Source organism: Ursus maritimus, unplaced genomic scaffold, assembly GCF_017311325.1.
Source record: "Ursus maritimus isolate PB19 unplaced genomic scaffold, ASM1731132v1 scaffold_23, whole genome shotgun sequence".
Classification (NCBI taxonomy): domain Eukaryota; kingdom Metazoa; phylum Chordata; class Mammalia; order Carnivora; family Ursidae; genus Ursus; species Ursus maritimus.
The window spans coordinates 41831949-41848988 of NW_024424786.1; the positions used below are offsets into that span (position 1 = coordinate 41831949).

At 49.6% G+C, this 17040-nt stretch overlaps 1 protein-coding gene across 1 annotated transcript in view; it reads left to right on the forward strand.

Annotated features, from left to right (window-relative positions):
- KDM2A (lysine demethylase 2A) overlaps positions 1–17040 on the forward strand; it is a 105653-nt gene extending 88613 nt beyond the window's left edge. Inside the window, exons 13-21 of the mRNA XM_008709072.2 lie at positions 3823–3906; positions 5232–5501; positions 6068–6199; positions 8313–8402; positions 10380–11092; positions 12973–13136; positions 13730–13888; positions 14473–14688; positions 15069–17040. Of these exons, the coding sequence (XP_008707294.1) occupies positions 3823–3906; positions 5232–5501; positions 6068–6199; positions 8313–8402; positions 10380–11092; positions 12973–13136; positions 13730–13888; positions 14473–14688; positions 15069–15250 (2010 nt within the window). The 3' untranslated portion in view covers positions 15251–17040. The remainder of the gene's footprint in view (positions 1–3822; positions 3907–5231; positions 5502–6067; positions 6200–8312; positions 8403–10379; positions 11093–12972; positions 13137–13729; positions 13889–14472; positions 14689–15068) is intronic.

Sequence of the window (17040 nt, forward strand, 5' to 3'; positions counted from 1 at the left end):
ATGTTTAGCCCCTGGCAGCAAAGCCTAGGCCCCATAAAGCCTCTGACACTGCACCAGAAACTCACTGAAACGATTGTCCTGGAAATAAATAAGAATGTTTCCTAGCTAGGTTCTTAGTGGCCTGAGGTGTTTATTTCAAAGCAGCTTCTGTACTTCCTGAAAAAGCCAAGTTACATTTATGAGAGTCTAAAAATTACATAAATCTGGATCCAAAAATACAGTACACTGTAGCCTGAGAGAGTGCTTGTTCAGTCTGAGCTTCACCCTGACCGTGATCAGTGCCTGGAGAGTGCGTGACGCACATCACTCGAGGGGCTGTCAGAAGTGGCATGGTTGAGGTGTCTGACAAGATGCAGGGTTGCCTGCTTCATCCAGGGAACATTAAGAATGGGGCAGGCAAAACAAAGGACTGGAATAGGAAATGAATAGGAAACGTGCAGGAGTGCTCGTGGGGGTGGGGGCGAGTCCCACGCGACTAGTGGATGTGGAGTTGACAGACACAAATTCAGTGCCTCCTTGTTCTGGTTTCGAGGTGGGAGAGTGAAGCACCTGGACCTGAGATTGAGCCTTAGCTAGCTTGACTTGGTTATGATGAAACAGCTTAGAAGAGCTGCCTAGGCATTTCTGTTCCGATGGTGGAGTGCCCAGTCGCAACCAGAGGCAGGCATCTGTTGTAGAAGTAGTTGATACTAAACAGACATATGTATTGAATATCTCAATATTGGTTGAAATGTGTTGTTCCTGAAGGTTTTTCTGGAAACATGAATGCTCGTTCTGGATTCTGGGCTTGGGAGAGCAGCAGTGAGGGCAGGTGAAGCAGGCGGGTGTGCCTGGAGAAAGCGAACTCAGAGGAGCTCAGCTCCGGTGCCTGGCTCTTGGACAGGCTGAACTTCGGGCGATTTGCTGTTTGCCTGAAGAACAGGGGAGAGAAGAGTGGGGGGGGCGGTCATCGGGGAAAGAGTGCTGGCTGTAACAATAAGAGGTGACCCTGAGGGGAAGGGTGTGGACGGAGACAAGGACACTCACGGGCCCAGTTGCAGAATGGGTTAAAGCCTTTCCTTTTGCTGGCGCCTTCCGAAGTCGGCCAGAGGGAGCCCTCTGGGGCCGGCCTTGGGTTCTCCTATTGCAGTGGTGGTAGGAGGGAGGAGGCGGGGGGCGCGGCCCAGCTCGCCTCCTGGGCAGCCTTTCCTCCAATCACCGGGCCGACAGCCCTCGCCGAGCACACCCCCTCCCGACTCTGCAGCAGGACGGCTGGGCCCTCTGCCTGGCTCGCTCACTCGAGCTCAGCTCCCCCTCCTGCCATCTTCCGTTGCAAAGCATTTCTGGGAGCTGCATGTGGGTGACGCAGCAGCATTGTTCGCAGGCACAGGAAGCCGCGGCTGAGCTGAAGGGCTCGAGAAGGAGCTCAGACCACGACACGCTGCTCCCTCTGAGTAGCCTGAAGGGGTATAGCTGGACTGCCCTGCCTGATGTACTTTGGGAGATTCCAGAATTTTCAAGTAAATTGGGATTTTCCTAGAGGGAGAAAACCTAACTCCTTCAGCACAACTTCCAATAGAGAAAACAAAACAAAGACGCTGGGGAAACTTCAACCAAGAGCCTCGGCAGCTCCAGAGCGACGGGAAACGCAAGGTCAGGCGGGCGGGCGGCAAATCCTTTCTGACTCGGGTGTGTGTAACTGTAAGGACTTTGTCTCGGCGAAGAGGCAGAAGAACAGCCTGCCGGGCGAGTCCAGGACAATGCTCAGGTTACTTCGTGTTGCGTGAGCCATCGTTGCACTTGTTCCCTCTCCTGCTGGGATATGTTTTCGAATTGGGTCGCTTGGCTTTTGGGAATCCTTTTCCCTTCTCTGCCCAGACACCCGCTGTTCTCTTCCCCTTCCTGTGATATGTGGGGTGTGGGCTTGTGTTTGAATGTTCTCCCGAATGCCAGGAGCCTAGATAGGCGTCAGCCTTTCCGCACTCCACCCCCGCTCTCCGCTCCCCGTCCCAAACCCCCTCTGGTGCAGGGTGGTGGCTTCTTTATATGGTTTCTTAGAGGGCCTCAGCTGGAGTCTGCCTTTTTTGATGAAGCAGGGCGAGCTTGGTTGTATGGCCCCAACAAAATAAGGCTTGGAAGGAAATCTGCATTTCCCTCCACACCCACACAGACCCCAGTAAGTGAGTGGTATATGTGTGAACAGCTCCCCCCCCACCCCCCGTGCGGAGACAGTTTCTCCACCTACCTTTCCCTATCCCCCACAAAAAATCTTGCAGGTAAAATTAGACTGCTTTTGGTGAACAGTTAGGTTCCTTTCCTACTCTTAAACAATCGCAGATCTTTCTGTGCGGTCTGTTTTGCTGAAAGTGGAAAGTCCCTGTTTGTGGACAGCTCAGTGCTCTCCGGCAGAGGAAATGGGCAGAGTCCTACTCCTCGGCAGTACAGTGTGGGGGAGGGGAACTGTGCACTCCCTAGCACACATTTTGAATGGACCTGAATTTTTCACCCTAGGGAGATTAGGAGCCCATACCAGAGCCTAGTCCCACGTGGCACCGCACCCCGCCTCTTCACCCCCACGCTGTGCGGTGTTAAACAGGAGGCTTCAGAATAGGATGCCATAGCAACTTGAAGTAAATAAAACGTCTGCAAATGAAATCAGTTTGGGGGAGGGTGAGAGGCATCTGGAGACTTGGCAAAGGGGATCTTCGTGGAGGAGCTTCCTGGGTGTGAGTTTTAAAAGGGTCTTTCTGAGTCCCAGCTCTGGGATTTGGATCATGAGCCTTTGGTTAAGGATGAAAATGTTTGGTAGAGAAGTACTTCATTCTTCAAGAAGTCCTGGTCTTCTAGGCACAGAGCCCACAGAAATATGGAAATGATTATTAAAGATGGCCCAGGCATGCTCACTGTCCAGGATCAAAGTTTAGTTTTTGTTGAAACAGTTAATACTAGGGCAACCTGAAAGGAGTCTTGTAACTTGTCTTCTCGATTTGTGTTCTTTGCTGTTACCTTTGCATTAGGGCTCATGAGGTCAGAGGAAGAGGGATTTCATTCTGCTAGAAGGTTTGGGATTCAGAAATTTCTGTCTAAAACGTAAAGATTTGCTTCCAAATAACCCTCAACCAGTATGATTCACTTAAGTGGCAGTTTTTTACTGTGTTGTCCTCAAGTCATTCAAACTAGATTGGTTAAAGCCATCAAAACCATTGCTCCTAAGATTGTTCCTGCTCCATTTATAAGAATAAAGCCAAAGAATTGACTTTGTGTGTGAGAGAGAGATCGATCAGTTGATTGGTTGATTTGAAGTTGAGATTTCTGTAATCAGCCTTAGAAGAACAGAGCTCTGGGTTGAATCAAGGCAGTAAGACTGTGCCGTTCACATTATTAATCCAGTATTAGCTGGTCTTTTTTGCCACTCTGCTGAGATCTACAAAATGAGGGCAATGCTTACTTCTTGATAATGTTCATTGACTGGTATTGAAAAGTAAAGGGGGCAATATAAAGTTTTACTTCTGTATATAGAACCGTGACCAGTAACACTTGTCGCCAGGTAGCTAGCTACTTCAGCGTACATACCAACACTACAGTGAGTATCCAAGTACGGGGTTGGGAGCAAAGGTAAATTCAAAGTCTTGATAGTACTACGCTAGTGTGAGTTTTCTCTTTCATCTTCAGTTTGTTTTGCAGTGAGTCTCTATAAATGAAGGGAAAATACAGTTGCCAGCCCGCCCTTCCCATGTTGCTTTTAGGGACTGGGGCTAAGTGTAGATGCTGTTGGGAGTGGTTGGCTCTTTGTTCACTGTGCCCTGCTTTTCTTCCCCCTCTTCTATCCTATCCTACCCTTAGATTTTGCTGGAGGAGCTTGCCAACAGTGATCCCAAGTTAGCCCTCACTGGAGTCCCTATAGTACAGTGGCCAAAAAGGGATAAGGTAAGAAACTATTCTTGATTTTCAGGCTGCTGAAGCATTTTGCTGGCTGACCATCACCATTCGAGGAAGAAAAAGAACAATTAGAGGCAGACAGCTTTTGGTGCATTAATATAAACTGACAGAAAATCATTACTCATTTCTGTTTTAACTCTTAGGTCAGGATAATTGGCTATCTTTGGAGGTGAGTCTCTTAACAGAACCATCAAACTAGGAACCTGCCTCCAGGTTTAGATGCATAAGTGTGCATTTATTCACCAGAATGGATTTTTCAGTATCAGATTGAAAAAAGAAGGCAAGGAATTACCTGTTAGCTAATAATTGTCAGTTATGAATTTTCATGCCTCTTCGGTTAGGTCCTGTATAATTTTTTCGCATATTGTCCTTTGTCAAGGTTATTTATTAAATAAAAGTAAGGGCTAGCATTCTGATCCTGGCCATGGGTCTGGCAAATACATAGGCCCTTCTTTGGTGTTCCCTCATTGAAATTTGCAGAACCACATTCCAGGAGTGTTTAGGTACATGGCTGTGAAAGATACCTTGAAAGAACCACTTCCTAGGTGGAGTCGTCCCACTTAGCCTATGATTGACCACGTGAGACTGCCTCAGAACAGTTTAGTCACTTCTGGCTGTTGAATGTCTTGTGTCAGAAACGTGTTAAGGTACCATGGAAAATTAAAGAACTAAAAGACCTAGTCTTTGTTCTTGAAAAGATCACCAGGACAAATAGAAGTAATAAAATTATAAACGTATGCCTGAGAGATATATTCTACACTTGAGGGCTATAGGAGTGTCTGTTATGTACCAGATTCAGAATAATAAAGAATTAGCAAGATCCATCTCACCCTCAGGTACTTTATAGCCTTCTTTACAAGTATCTTCTGAGTAGTAATATTCAGGATGAGGAAGTATTGGAGGGCCCCTGGAGTGACTTTGGTACATAGAAAGCTTCAGGGAGGGGGGAATGTCACAACTCAGCAGAGTGAGAGGGATGTGGCTGAAGTAAAAAGCCTGACGGGATTGTCAACCTTTTCTGTAAAGGAAATACGTAGATGATAAATATAATAAAGGCAATAAATATTTTCGGTTTTGCAGACCATACAGTTGTCTGTGGCGACTTTTCAACTCTGCCATTGCACGTGAAAGCAATCATAGACAATATGTAAATAGATGAGCGTCATTGTGTTCTGGTCAGATTTCAATTTACAAAAACAGGCAGTGGGCAGATTTGCCCACGGGCCATAGTTTGCCAAGCTGTGTAATCTTCTACCCTCTCCAGTCCTTAAAGTTACTTGATATATTTTACCTCAACTGCTTTCTCTTTCCAGCTTAAATTCCCCGCCCGGCCAAAGGTGCGGGTTCCTACCATCCCCATCACAAAGCCTCACACTATGAAACCGGCTCCTCGGTTGACACCTGTGAGGCCAGCTGCCGCCTCCCCCATAGTGTCAGGAGCCAGGCGGAGACGAGTGCGCTGTCGGAAATGCAAAGCCTGTGTGCAAGGAGAGTGTGGTGTCTGCCACTACTGCAGGGACATGAAGAAGTTTGGGGGGCCTGGTCGCATGAAGCAGTCCTGTGTCCTTCGGCAGTGCTTGGCAGTAAGTGGCCTGCTGGGTAAAGCACTTGGGGGAGGGAGGGGAGGGGTGGTGCCAAAGGGACTGAAGTACGATAGTGAGAGTTGTTGAGATTTCAGAGATGGAAAGGAGAAGTTTCTCTCTCTCTCTCTCTCTCTCTCTCTCTTTGGCTTGCTTTGTTTTATCCCTTTTCTCTCTGGTTTCAGAAGGAAGATATCTAATACTAAAAATGATCCTATTTAATTTTCATCCTTGCGCGCCCAGTTTTCAGATGAGATAGCCGTATTTCAAGGGCAAATCACTGCTGTTTGTCCCTCTTTAAGTGGATTAGAAAGGAGGGACCTGTGAGTCCTGGGACAGACTGGTGAGAGTAAACTGGTCTCTGTCTCTAGTTCTCAGCTGGTTTGTTCTCCCTATCTTCTTCCTCTGCCGGTTTCCCTACCAGAAACCTCTCTTCACAGGTTTCCATGCTCCCTGAATGTTCCCAAGAGAATTACAGGAAGTAAATCACCCATCTTGTTAAAGGGAAGCTGAACTGATAAGGATCTAAGTCTGCTCTTTTCTTGGCTTCTATCTTTGTCCTCTTGTAGCCCAGACTGCCTCACTCAGTCACGTGTTCCCTCTGTGGAGAGGTGGATCAAAATGAGGAGACACAGGACTTCGAGAAGAAACTCATGGAATGCTGTATCTGCAATGAGATTGTTCATCCTGGCTGCCTCCAGGTGAGGAGAGGCCTAAGGGGCCCCTGAGGCCTCAGCTGGTAGAGTGTCTGAAGGCACTGAGTGGAGCAGAGAGTGAGAATCTGTCACAAGAGGCTACCAGCATCCCTGATGTGGACCATCAACTGTGGGTCATGTCATGGTGTAACATCTGTCCTTGATTCAGATGTCTGTGTGTCAGCCACTGTGCTAGACCTTGAGGGTAGCCCAGGACGCAAAATAATAGTTCCAGTTCCTATCCTCCTGGAGCTTGCAGTCTGGCTTCCAGAGAGTGTATTCGGAGACCCAGGCCATTGTGGAACTGCCTGATCTATTTTGGAATGACCCGTGCCTTTAAGCATCTCTGCTGTGTGTACTTCATTGTATCTCTGGATATGAGTTCCTGAAAGATGGTGAGAGTAATAGTATCAGCTAATGTTTAATGAGTGCTTATTCTGTATCAGGCTTGGTATGCACTTGAGGACCTCTAAGAAAAAGTAAAAGGGAAGTTGAAGTCTTTAAGAGGTCACGTCCACTCTTCAAGCATGGACCATGGGCCTAAGTGTGTGCAGAAGCTCCTTAAATGATGCTAATGTGTAGCTGGGGTAGAGAACCACTGTTTGTTTGATTGATTGATTGATTGATTGATTGTGAGAGGGAGGAGGGGAAGGGCAGAGGGAGAGAGAATGATAAGCAGGTTCCACTACCAGCTCATAGCCTGATGCAGGGCTCCATCTCACAATCCTGTGATCATGACCCAAGCTAAAGTCAAGAGTTGACCCTTAACCAGCTGAGCCACCCAGACACCCTGGGAACCGCTGTTTTACATGCCTTCTCTTGTTTACATCTTTTTAAAAAAATTTTTTAAAGATTTATTTATTTATTTGAGAGTGAGAACACATGAGTAGGGGAAGGGACAAAGGGAGGGAGAGAGAGAGAATCTCAAGCAGACTCCCGGCTGAGTATGGAGCCCAGTGTGAGGCTTGATCCCAGGACCCTGAGGTCATGACCTGGGCCGAAATCAAGAGTCAGATGCTTAACTGACTAAGCCACCCAGGCACCCCTCTTGTTTACATCTTTAAGACAGCCCTGTGAAGTCAGGTCTACCCTATTTCTTCATATTTCTTTCAATCTAAAGGGCATTGGTGCTGGTATTTTGTTGATTTTTCCAAGGGTGACAACTATATGATGACTGCCACCTGGCTGACAGTGATTATAAGATACTGTGAGAAGCAGCCCAATTTTAGAAATATTCAGATGTGAAAAAATATGCATCTTAGGATCAGTAAGATAGGGTATCATCTCCATGTTGGTAAACAAAGTGTTTATGCTAAACATTTTCCTAAACACTTAACAGGTAATTCATTTAAGCCTCACTACAACCCTGTAAGATAGGAATTGTTATTTATCCCCACTTTACAGCTGAGAACACAGTGTCACAGAGACTAGGCCACTAGTGTCTGAACCCAAGCAGCCATAATTTGACCCACTATCAAGATGAGGTCTTGCACCTTCTGAATTGTGTGGTCAGTTCCTTTTGCAAAGTGGCAGGGGACTCTCAGGAAAATAAATGTGTCAGGAGAGATCTCTATATGTATGTATGTATGTGTGTGTGTGTATATATATATATACATACATCCGTATACATCTATCTCTATGTCAGGAGAGACCCCACATTGACCCAGACTCTTGGGAATCTCTTCATGGAATCTAACTTTGACCAAGTAACCAAGAGTGAGGGTGGCCAGTCTCCCAGTGGCTGGCTTTTTCCTCCCCTGTGGGCCAACATGTTTACAAATAAGTAACTTCCATTTTCTTCCCAACCATGTGGCTGTTAATTGTGTGATAAAGGAGCCTTAAGAAACAGGCTGGGGTGGGGCACCTGCATGGCTCAGTGGGTTATGTGTCTGCCTTTGGCTGGGGTCATGATCCCAGGGTCCTGGAATTGAGTCCCACATCGGGCTCCTTGCTTAGCAGAGAATCTGCTTCCCCTCTGCCTGCCACTCCCCCTTCTTGTGCCCTCTCTCTATCAAATAAGATCTTTTAAAAAAGGACAAAAAAGGCTGGGATTTTTGTTTTGTTTGTTTGTTTGTTTGATTTTAATGAGCTGGTTTTTAACATCCCTGTCTTACTCTAGATGGATGGAGAGGGGCTGCTTAATGAGGAATTGCCAAATTGCTGGGAGTGTCCAAAGTGCTACCAGGAGGACAACTCAGAGAAAGCCCAGGTAAGGGAGCTTTTTCCAGACTTCACTGGAGAAGAAAGGAAACACCAGGCTTGGGGGATGGCTAGAATGCGTTTGCCTTTGCAACTTTATTCACATGGTTTTTCTGACCCACAGAGATTGTTTTGTATTGTCTATGGTATCTTTTTTCACCCTTTGGTTAATTTTTTTTTCTTTTGTCTTAGTTTTTAATGTTTTTGTTTTGTTGTTTTTGTATAACTGAATACTATTCCACTTGGGGTCTGCAAATTGCTGAGGTCCTTTTACACTCTGGGACCCTAGAAAAAGAGACAGCATAGCTGGGTTGTTTGAGGAGGGCAATGAGGTGAACACAGTCGCTCCTAGGAATGAAACTAGAGGGAAGGCAGTGACCTGAGGCAGCTGGTAAGTACAGTGGTGTGCTGGAGTTTCCAGTTAAGCAGGCTCACATTTTTGTCCTCTTCACCTTTGTGGCCTTGTGGAAAGCCCTGCCCATGTGCCCAAATATGTCCTACGGAGGTAGCCCCTCCCTGCAGGGGGACCAGTGCCATGACCTTGGCCCTGAGTAGCGGAGGTTGCTGGCCCAGTGGGTAGTGCTAAAGGGCCAAAAGGACTCTGGTTACACAGACCAGCAAGAACAAGACCTGTTGAGGGCACATGCGGAGGAGGCAGCTGGCCTGGTGGCAACCATCCTGGCCCTGGTGGTCTCTTCTGGGTCCATTGCACAGGAGTAGAGACAAGTTTCCTTGTCTTCTTTCTGTTTCTTCCCACTTGGGCACTGAGGTAGTTGAATTTTCAGTCTAACTGTCTTGGGAGTGCAGGGATTTAGAGTTGACTAGTGCTGAAGTTCTCCTTTCCTCAGGTTCTCATACTGGAAGCATTTACATTTTTCTTCATTGGCGGCAGCGGCAGCAGGGGTAGTGGTGGGCGTTTGCCTCCCTCCTGTAACAGGTGGGCTGACAGATGCTGTGTTTTAGTGTTACCTTCTTGCATTGTGAGAGCCGGCACCCAAAAGGTGGTCATTCTCTTCCAACCATAGTGCTCTAAGAAGGTACAGAGGAGAGGGAGCGGGGCTTGTTCTGAGGGACAGAAACTGTCTCCTTGAGGAACATGTGAACCACTGCTCGCTGATCCCTAGCAGAACACTGGTTCGGCATTATCACAGCAGAGTCACGGTGGGCTCCAGAAAGAGACAAGTGGCCTGGGATGAGGCTGTGGGCCTTTGTGGAAGGGCCTTTGTGGAAGCCTCTGGCTTCACTGAAACCAAGTTCCTCTTCTTCATCCAGTGCAGATGCCTCTGGAGCATTGCAGTTCCCCACAGAGGTTCTCATTCTCTGCTTTGTCTTCCATGCAGTTGGTCTCTAGGGATGGGGTGGGGTGCGGAGTGGAAGCAGCAGCCTGGTAGAGTCCAGCTCAGATACTGGTGGAGCTAAAAGTGGTGTTTACTGCTGTCACATTCTGTGTCCTAGTTCAAACGGTATATGTAGGCTGCTTTGCTTCTACCACAAGCATCTACCATCAGAAGCATCTCCAGGGTGAAGGAGCTAAATTAGAGACAGAATTAAAAATGGTCAGATTGCATAGGGGTAAAGTTGTGGCCTCTTTAAAGGATATCTTTATCCAGGGAATTATAATCCCAGAATTTGGGGCAAGAGATGTATAAGGTGGGCTGTGGAATCATGCAGCCCAAATTTGGATCTCACTCCTCTCTATACTTGGACACAAACCTTTCTGTCACAGGTAGATTTCCCAAGTGACCTATTTTCAGGGTTGGTTCTGTAATCAGCTTTCTGCAGCACAGACTTGAGCTCAGTTGCTGACCCGGCAGATGGCAGACTCTGAGGAGGTGACCACCCTGTGGCCTGCAGGTACCCCTTTCCCCATAGAAGAGCAGCAATCTGTCTGCTTTCTAGTCTCCTGAGAACAACAGGGAGGCTCACTGTATACTTAGACAGTTTTGGAGAAAGGCACTTACAGGGCTTTTTGGGGCCTGTCTTGCAGAAGCGGAAAATGGAAGAGAGTGATGAAGAAGCCGTGCAAGCCAAAGTCCTGCGGCCCCTGCGGAGCTGCGACGAGCCCCTCACGCCCCCGCCTCACTCACCCACTTCCATGCTGCAGCTCATCCATGACCCGGTCTCCCCCCGGGGTATGGTGACTCGGTCATCCCCTGGGGCTGGCCCCAGCGACCACCACAGTGCCAGCCGCGATGAGCGCTTCAAACGGCGGCAGTTGCTGCGGCTGCAGGCCACAGAGCGCACCATGGTACGGGAAAAGGAGAACAATCCCAGCGGCAAAAAGGAGCTGTCTGAAGTTGAGAAAGCCAAGATCCGGGGATCGTACCTCACTGTCACGCTGCAGAGGCCCACCAAAGAGCTCCACGGGACATCCATTGTGCCCAAGCTGCAGGCCATCACGGCCTCCTCTGCCAACCTTCGCCATTCCCCCCGTGTGCTAGTGCAGCACTGCCCAGCCCGAACCCCCCAGCGTGGGGATGAGGAGGGGCTGGGGGGAGAGGAGGAGGAAGAGGAGGAGGAGGAGGAGGAAGATGACAGTGCAGAGGAGGGGGGTGCAGCCAGGCTGAATGGCCGGGGCAGTTGGGCTCAGGATGGAGACGAAAGCTGGATGCAGCGGGAGGTCTGGATGTCTGTCTTCCGCTACCTCAGCCGCAGAGAACTTTGTGAATGTATGCGAGTGTGCAAGACGTGGTATAAATGGTGAGCAGGGATACAGGGATCAGGAATAGGGGTACGGGAGTAGGTGGCAGGTTTTCCATATGAGAACTGCATGCATCTTGGCATCTGAAGGCTTGCTGGGTTCCCAACTCAGTCTGTTCCCTAGACAGTGGGTTCTGTTAAAGATGTAGCCACTTGTGCCTACAGGTGTCTTGGGGGAAATTTGGCCCTTTGCTTCCTCTCCCTGCTCCATACTTCCCGTTTCTCTTTACTGGACATATGAAACTGATTTGGGGATGGATTTGTACAGTTTGTGCTAAAATTTCAGTCATCAGTTTTCCCCCCTCAAGTAACCTGTATTCATCGCACATTTGTTGAGAGCCTATGCTGTGCCAGTCACTCCTGTTGCTGGTGACACAAATGACTGCCCCTGCCTCAATTACCTCTCCATCTACTGAAGGAGGTGGACATGCTTTTCAAAAAATGTGACTGTTTTCATAGTTTTCCAGTTTTTGTTCTTACCCCCAAGTCTAGACCAGAGTACATTCTCCAGGAAGCAGAGTCCAGTTTTGAAGCTTCCTGAGACTTATTCATCCTTCCTAATGAGACCTACCATTTCTCCTTAAGCTCAACAGTAAGACACTTGGGGGGGGGGAGAAGCCCCTCCGGATGATGAACAAACGTTTCCATGAGGCATTATTTTTCCTTTCACTCCTAGACCCTAGGACATAACGTATCCTTTGTATCTGGGTCAAATCAGTTACAGTCGTTCCCAAAACGTGATGCTCAGACCACTGCCGGACCACTGGCATAGCTGGGAGTCATGTTAGAAATGCAGGTTCTCAGGGCCTGTTTCAGTACGTCGGAGGCAGAACCTTTGGGGTGGGGCCAGGCAGTCTGTTTTTAAACACGTTTTCCAGGGGCTTCTGATACATGTTAAAAGTCTGAGATTCACTGCTCTATCATAAGCAGCTTGTTTTTGCCATATAAGTCTCAATGCGCCATTGGTGAAATATTTTCAGTCTTTAAATAAAGACCTCATTCTTTGCAAACGCGAGTTTATTTCCCAAATCTGAATTAATATGTGATCTACCTAAATTGTCCTAGTATTTTCTCTTTGTAGGGCTAGTGGACCCACCTGGCTCTAATCCCTCAGTTTCCAGGCCAAATCACATAAGACTCATATTATGTGCTGTCTCCCCTTCCCCTGCTGACCAGACTCTGAGCCAGGCTTGGCGGCAGGGGCTGTAAAATATTAAACAGAAGCCTGCATGTTGCGGTGCTGTTTGTGGCCTATGGACTGTAGACTGCAGTGAAAAGGCAGGCCTTTCCCTTCCAGTTCTGGTCTGGATTGGAGCAGAAACCCAAGACAGGGAGAAGACTCTCCTGGCCGGGTGATCAAGAGCCTCTTCTGGCCTGATACAGTAATGGGCTCGTCATAGAGCTCAAGGCAGGATGGGTTGTAGATGTGCTGAGGAATGCCCTGCATCCGAGGCAGCTGGGTATGACTGACAAGGGAGAGAATGGGGGCAAGCCTAAGGCTTCAGGCAGTAAGAAGTCAATTTTTTTTTTAATACTTCCTTCTACTAGCTTTGGTGGGAGCCATATCATTTTAATGTAAATGAGGGGTTATAGTATATTGTTTGCTGTGTGTTCCTAACAATTGTGTTCTCAGCCCTTCCACCAGAGTAAATTGGTGAACTGGTCAAGTTATCCACTACTTAACCTGTAGGGTTGCCGTAAAGGACAAGCCCTTTTCTCTGAGGCCGAAAAAACCAGGGCGTGGTACTTGTCTGCTTGTAGACAGGGTGGCTCTCCACGTGCTCTGCTTCTCCCAGAAGCCTGCAGCACCCTTTGATGGGAGAGCCTCCCACAAGGGGTACTGGGTCATTGACGGCCATTTCTGTCTCCTTCTGTCACAGGTGCTGCGACAAGAGACTTTGGACAAAAATTGACTTGAGTAGGTGTAAGGCTATTGTACCCCAGGCTCTCAGTGGCATCATCAAGAGGCAGCCAGTAAGCCTTGACCTCAGTTGGACCAACATCTCCAAGAAACAACTGACGTGGCTCGTCAACAGGCTGCCAGGTGTGCAGGCAGGGAAGGCTGGCTGTAGGCAGTGCTGCTTAAAATTGGTTTAGGGCGGGGCACGGGGGTGGCTCAGTCGGTTGAGTGCCTTGGCTCAGGTCATGATCCCAGGGTCCTCGAATCGAGTCCCGCATCAGACTCCCTACTAACGGAGAGCCTGCTTCTCCCTCTCCCTCTGCTTGCGCTTTCTCTGTCAAATAAATAAAATCTTAAAAATAAATAAATAAAACTGCTGTAGGCTAATATCGGGCAGCAGTCCCATGCCATTATCATCTTCCTGCTTAATAGCAAGGGCTTCACCCAGGGCCCCCAACTGCCAGTCCCCAAGGCACCACTCCAGACTAGCTGGGTTAATCAGTCATGACCCTGAACAGCAAAGACAATGAATGAGTCGTCTTGGCACAGTCACTGAAAAGATTTGAGTGTGATACTGCCATGATTGGCCCCTTAGAACGCCTCGTTCCCCTCAGCATTTTGAGGTCTTAGGAAGACAGGAAGTCACCCACACTACATTACTCTGGTAGGAACTAAGCAATTGGTTTTACCACCAAAGCTAGAAAATGTAATAGCGTGTCTGTTTCTTCCCATTGTAGGACTGAAAGACCTCCTCCTAGCAGGCTGTTCCTGGTCTGCAGTGTCTGCCCTCAGCACCTCCAGCTGCCCCCTTCTCAGGACCCTTGATCTTCGGTGGGCAGTAGGAATCAAGGACCCTCAAATTCGGGACTTGCTGACTCCACCGGCTGATAAACCAGGTATGCTCTGGGCCTAACTTCTCTGTGTTCTTCTTAGGGTAGCTTTGTCTTTTGACAGACTTTGTCTCAGAAACCAAGGAAGTGTCAGAAATGATGCTGTGGATGAGTGCAAATGGAGAACAGAGTGATGGGCTGTGTATAAGTGCAGATTAGCTATTTACAGCCATCTGCCTGCCTGCAGGCAGAGGAGGGAATCCGTCTTAGGGAGTACTGGAGTTTGAAACCCAGATAGTGTAATCCAATGGAAGTCCGTGAAGTCTTCATGGTTGAGGTGGGACATTAAAAGCTGTTTGCATTATGGTCTGGAAAAGTGTGGGAGTGTGGAGAGGGGTGGAGCGTTCCACACATACCCTTTTGCTGTGTAAGTGAGGCATAATCTAGCAGCTGGGAAGAAAGAAAACGTGTCTGGTTTCCTAGAAACTGCCCCCACACCCCGCTCACTCCCTGCAGGCAGGGCTGGGTGTGGGCAGCTCTGCTTAACCCCTGCAAGGAGGCCCCCGCTAGGAAGGAGCTGAAGCTGCCTGCAGCCTTGGAGCCGGACTAGAGGTAAGAGTTTTGATCTAGGCTGTTTCTTGCCTCTGCAGGTCAGGACAATCGCAGCAAGCTCCGGAATATGACTGACTTCCGGCTGGCAGGCCTTGACATCACGGACGCCACGCTTCGCCTCATTATTCGCCACATGCCCCTCCTTTCTCGACTCGACCTCAGTCACTGCAGTCACCTGACAGATCAGTCCTCCAATCTGCTCACCGCTGTCGGGTCTTCCACTCGCTACTCCCTCACAGAGCTCAACATGGCAGGTACCTGCTCTGACGTTTCATGACAGAGAGTGCCCCGTCCCTCCTGAAGGGCTCAGCCCTCCCTGGAGCTTGACCAGTAAAACAGAGAACGTGGGTCTGTTTGAACTGAACTAAGTTGTTTCCTCATATCTGGACAAGGACATGGATTTCTTTCTCTCTTAACTGATTGGGGGATGGAGGCCCCAGGTAGGTGTCAGGTGCTTAAGAGCATGGCCATTGCCGGCTGCAGTTGGTCAGCCATGAGGAGTGACGCATCAGGGGACACTTCTGGTCTCTGAGCCAGGTAGTTACAAGACAAAGAGGGCCTTTGCTGAGCAGCGAAGGCAGGCTCCTGTGGCTTTGTGTGCACAGCGTTGTCCTCATGGTCACTTTCCTCCTAGGTTGCAATAAACTGACAGACCAGACCCTGATCTACCTACGGCGCATCGCCAATGTCACCTTGATCGACCTGCGAGGATGCAAGCAGATCACTCGAAAAGCCTGCGAGCACTTCATCTCAGACTTGTCCATCAACAGTCTCTACTGCCTGTCTGACGAGAAGCTGATACAGAAGATCAGCTAAAACACACGCAGCCCAGACTGAACAGGAAAGCGATCTTCCCCTGACTCCCCAGCCAGGAGAGCCTCTCTCCCCGACCCTGCACGGGCTCTGAGGCCAGCGTCACACTCCCTCTCTGCTCTCCTGTCCCTTGAGCCCTTCCCCTACAGGTGGGGCAGAGAGGGTGGTAGACACCAGGCTTACCTGCCTGCTCCTCTCCCTCCTAAGGAGAAAGGAGTAGCAAATTGATCCGAATCCGAGGGGAAAGCACAGGCTGTGTGCTGTCAAGGTGCCTGCTCGCTTGCTCACCTGCCCACCCGCCTGCTCGCTCACCGGCCAGGAGGCCGGGCTCTCAGTTTGGGGTGTCTGTGCAACTGTCATCTGTGCCGGGCCCTGGGGTCCTTCTCCCCATCCATGGTCCCCAGCCGTGCCTGGTTCTGAGCAAATTTCCAGGGAAGAAAGCGGCCCTGTCTCCGTGGCCAGGTTCTCCTTGTGGTGTCCAGTGCGTGTCTCTCCTCCACCACACTCTCCCGGCTTCTGCAGGAGGGGCCAGCAGCCCCAGGAAGGCCAGACCCGTGCCCATCATACTGGTGCTGTTGAGGTGTCTAAAACCTCTCATCCGTGTCCATGCTCTCCCCCTTCCTTTAGCTCGATCCTGTCCGATGCTCGTGATAGTTCATGTAATGAGGTTACCCCACCCCAGACTTGCCCGCTAGTCTCTATGAGGTCCTTGTTGCACTTACTGGGGTTGAAGCTCTTCAGAGGAGCTGGAACTGTGTACCCCAGGGACACCCCCATTTTATTGCTTCCTAGGCAGATTCTGAGACAGGCACCATCTCCTTGTTCCCCTCCCTCTTTAGCCTCCCACTGCCCTTTCCACATGTATCTCCTTCCTGCCTGGACAGGGCTTTCCCAGGATGCGTGTCCTCAGAGGGAGCAGCCTATCTCCCCAAGTTGGGGAGAGCAGAGAACTTGGCTAGGTCCCCACCTGCCTCCCAGCAGGTTCTGGGCCTCCGGTGTAGTGTAGCCCCCAGAGCCCAGGCCTGTGTTTAGTTAGCCCCAGTGGCTCACTGATCTGGCACCTTGTGGCAGGATGAGGGGGTGGGGCGTCCTGCTTTGAAGCCAGTCACCTGCCCTCTGCCTGTAGCCGTGGAAGGGGGTGTGCATGTGCCTCTGTGTGTGTGGCTGAGTGTATTACACGTGTGTGTGGAGGGAGGGAGGGAGGGGAGCATGGTGTCTCCCACTCCACCGCCCTGTGTCGAGCCCCATCAGCTGCCCCCTTTTACTTTGCATTGAACGGCCTGTCCAAAGATCCTCTCTCTAGGGCAGCAGAGAGCTTTTTGCACTTTAAAAAAAAAAAAAAAGAAGGAAAAAAAAAGGAAAGGTTAGAATTTCTTTTGGGTCAATATTTAAGTGTGTGAGGAGATGCTCAGTAGCAGCCTGTGGCAAGAGCTTATAAATGATAGACGCGGATTTGCACTCTGCTCCCCATCTGTGAGGATAGCGATAGCACAACCTTGCCCCGCCTTCTCGTCCTCCAGCCCCCTCCCTTCCTGGCCCCTTTCCTGCAGCCCAGTCTCAGGCTCTCCTCCTCCTGAAATCCTACGGGGGAGGGGAAGGAGCCCAGGCACCAGGGGTCTGAAGTGTGAGCCGCCCTGAGGAGAGACGCCAACTGCACACTTGCCATTTCCAAAGCAATAGAGGCAGAGGGGCCCCCTCTTTGCCACCTAGCCCAGCTTTGACCCTGGCATTGAATGGCCTCCTAAGAGAAAACTGGGTCCTGGTAAGGGGTGGCATTGTGTCTGTTTCTTCCC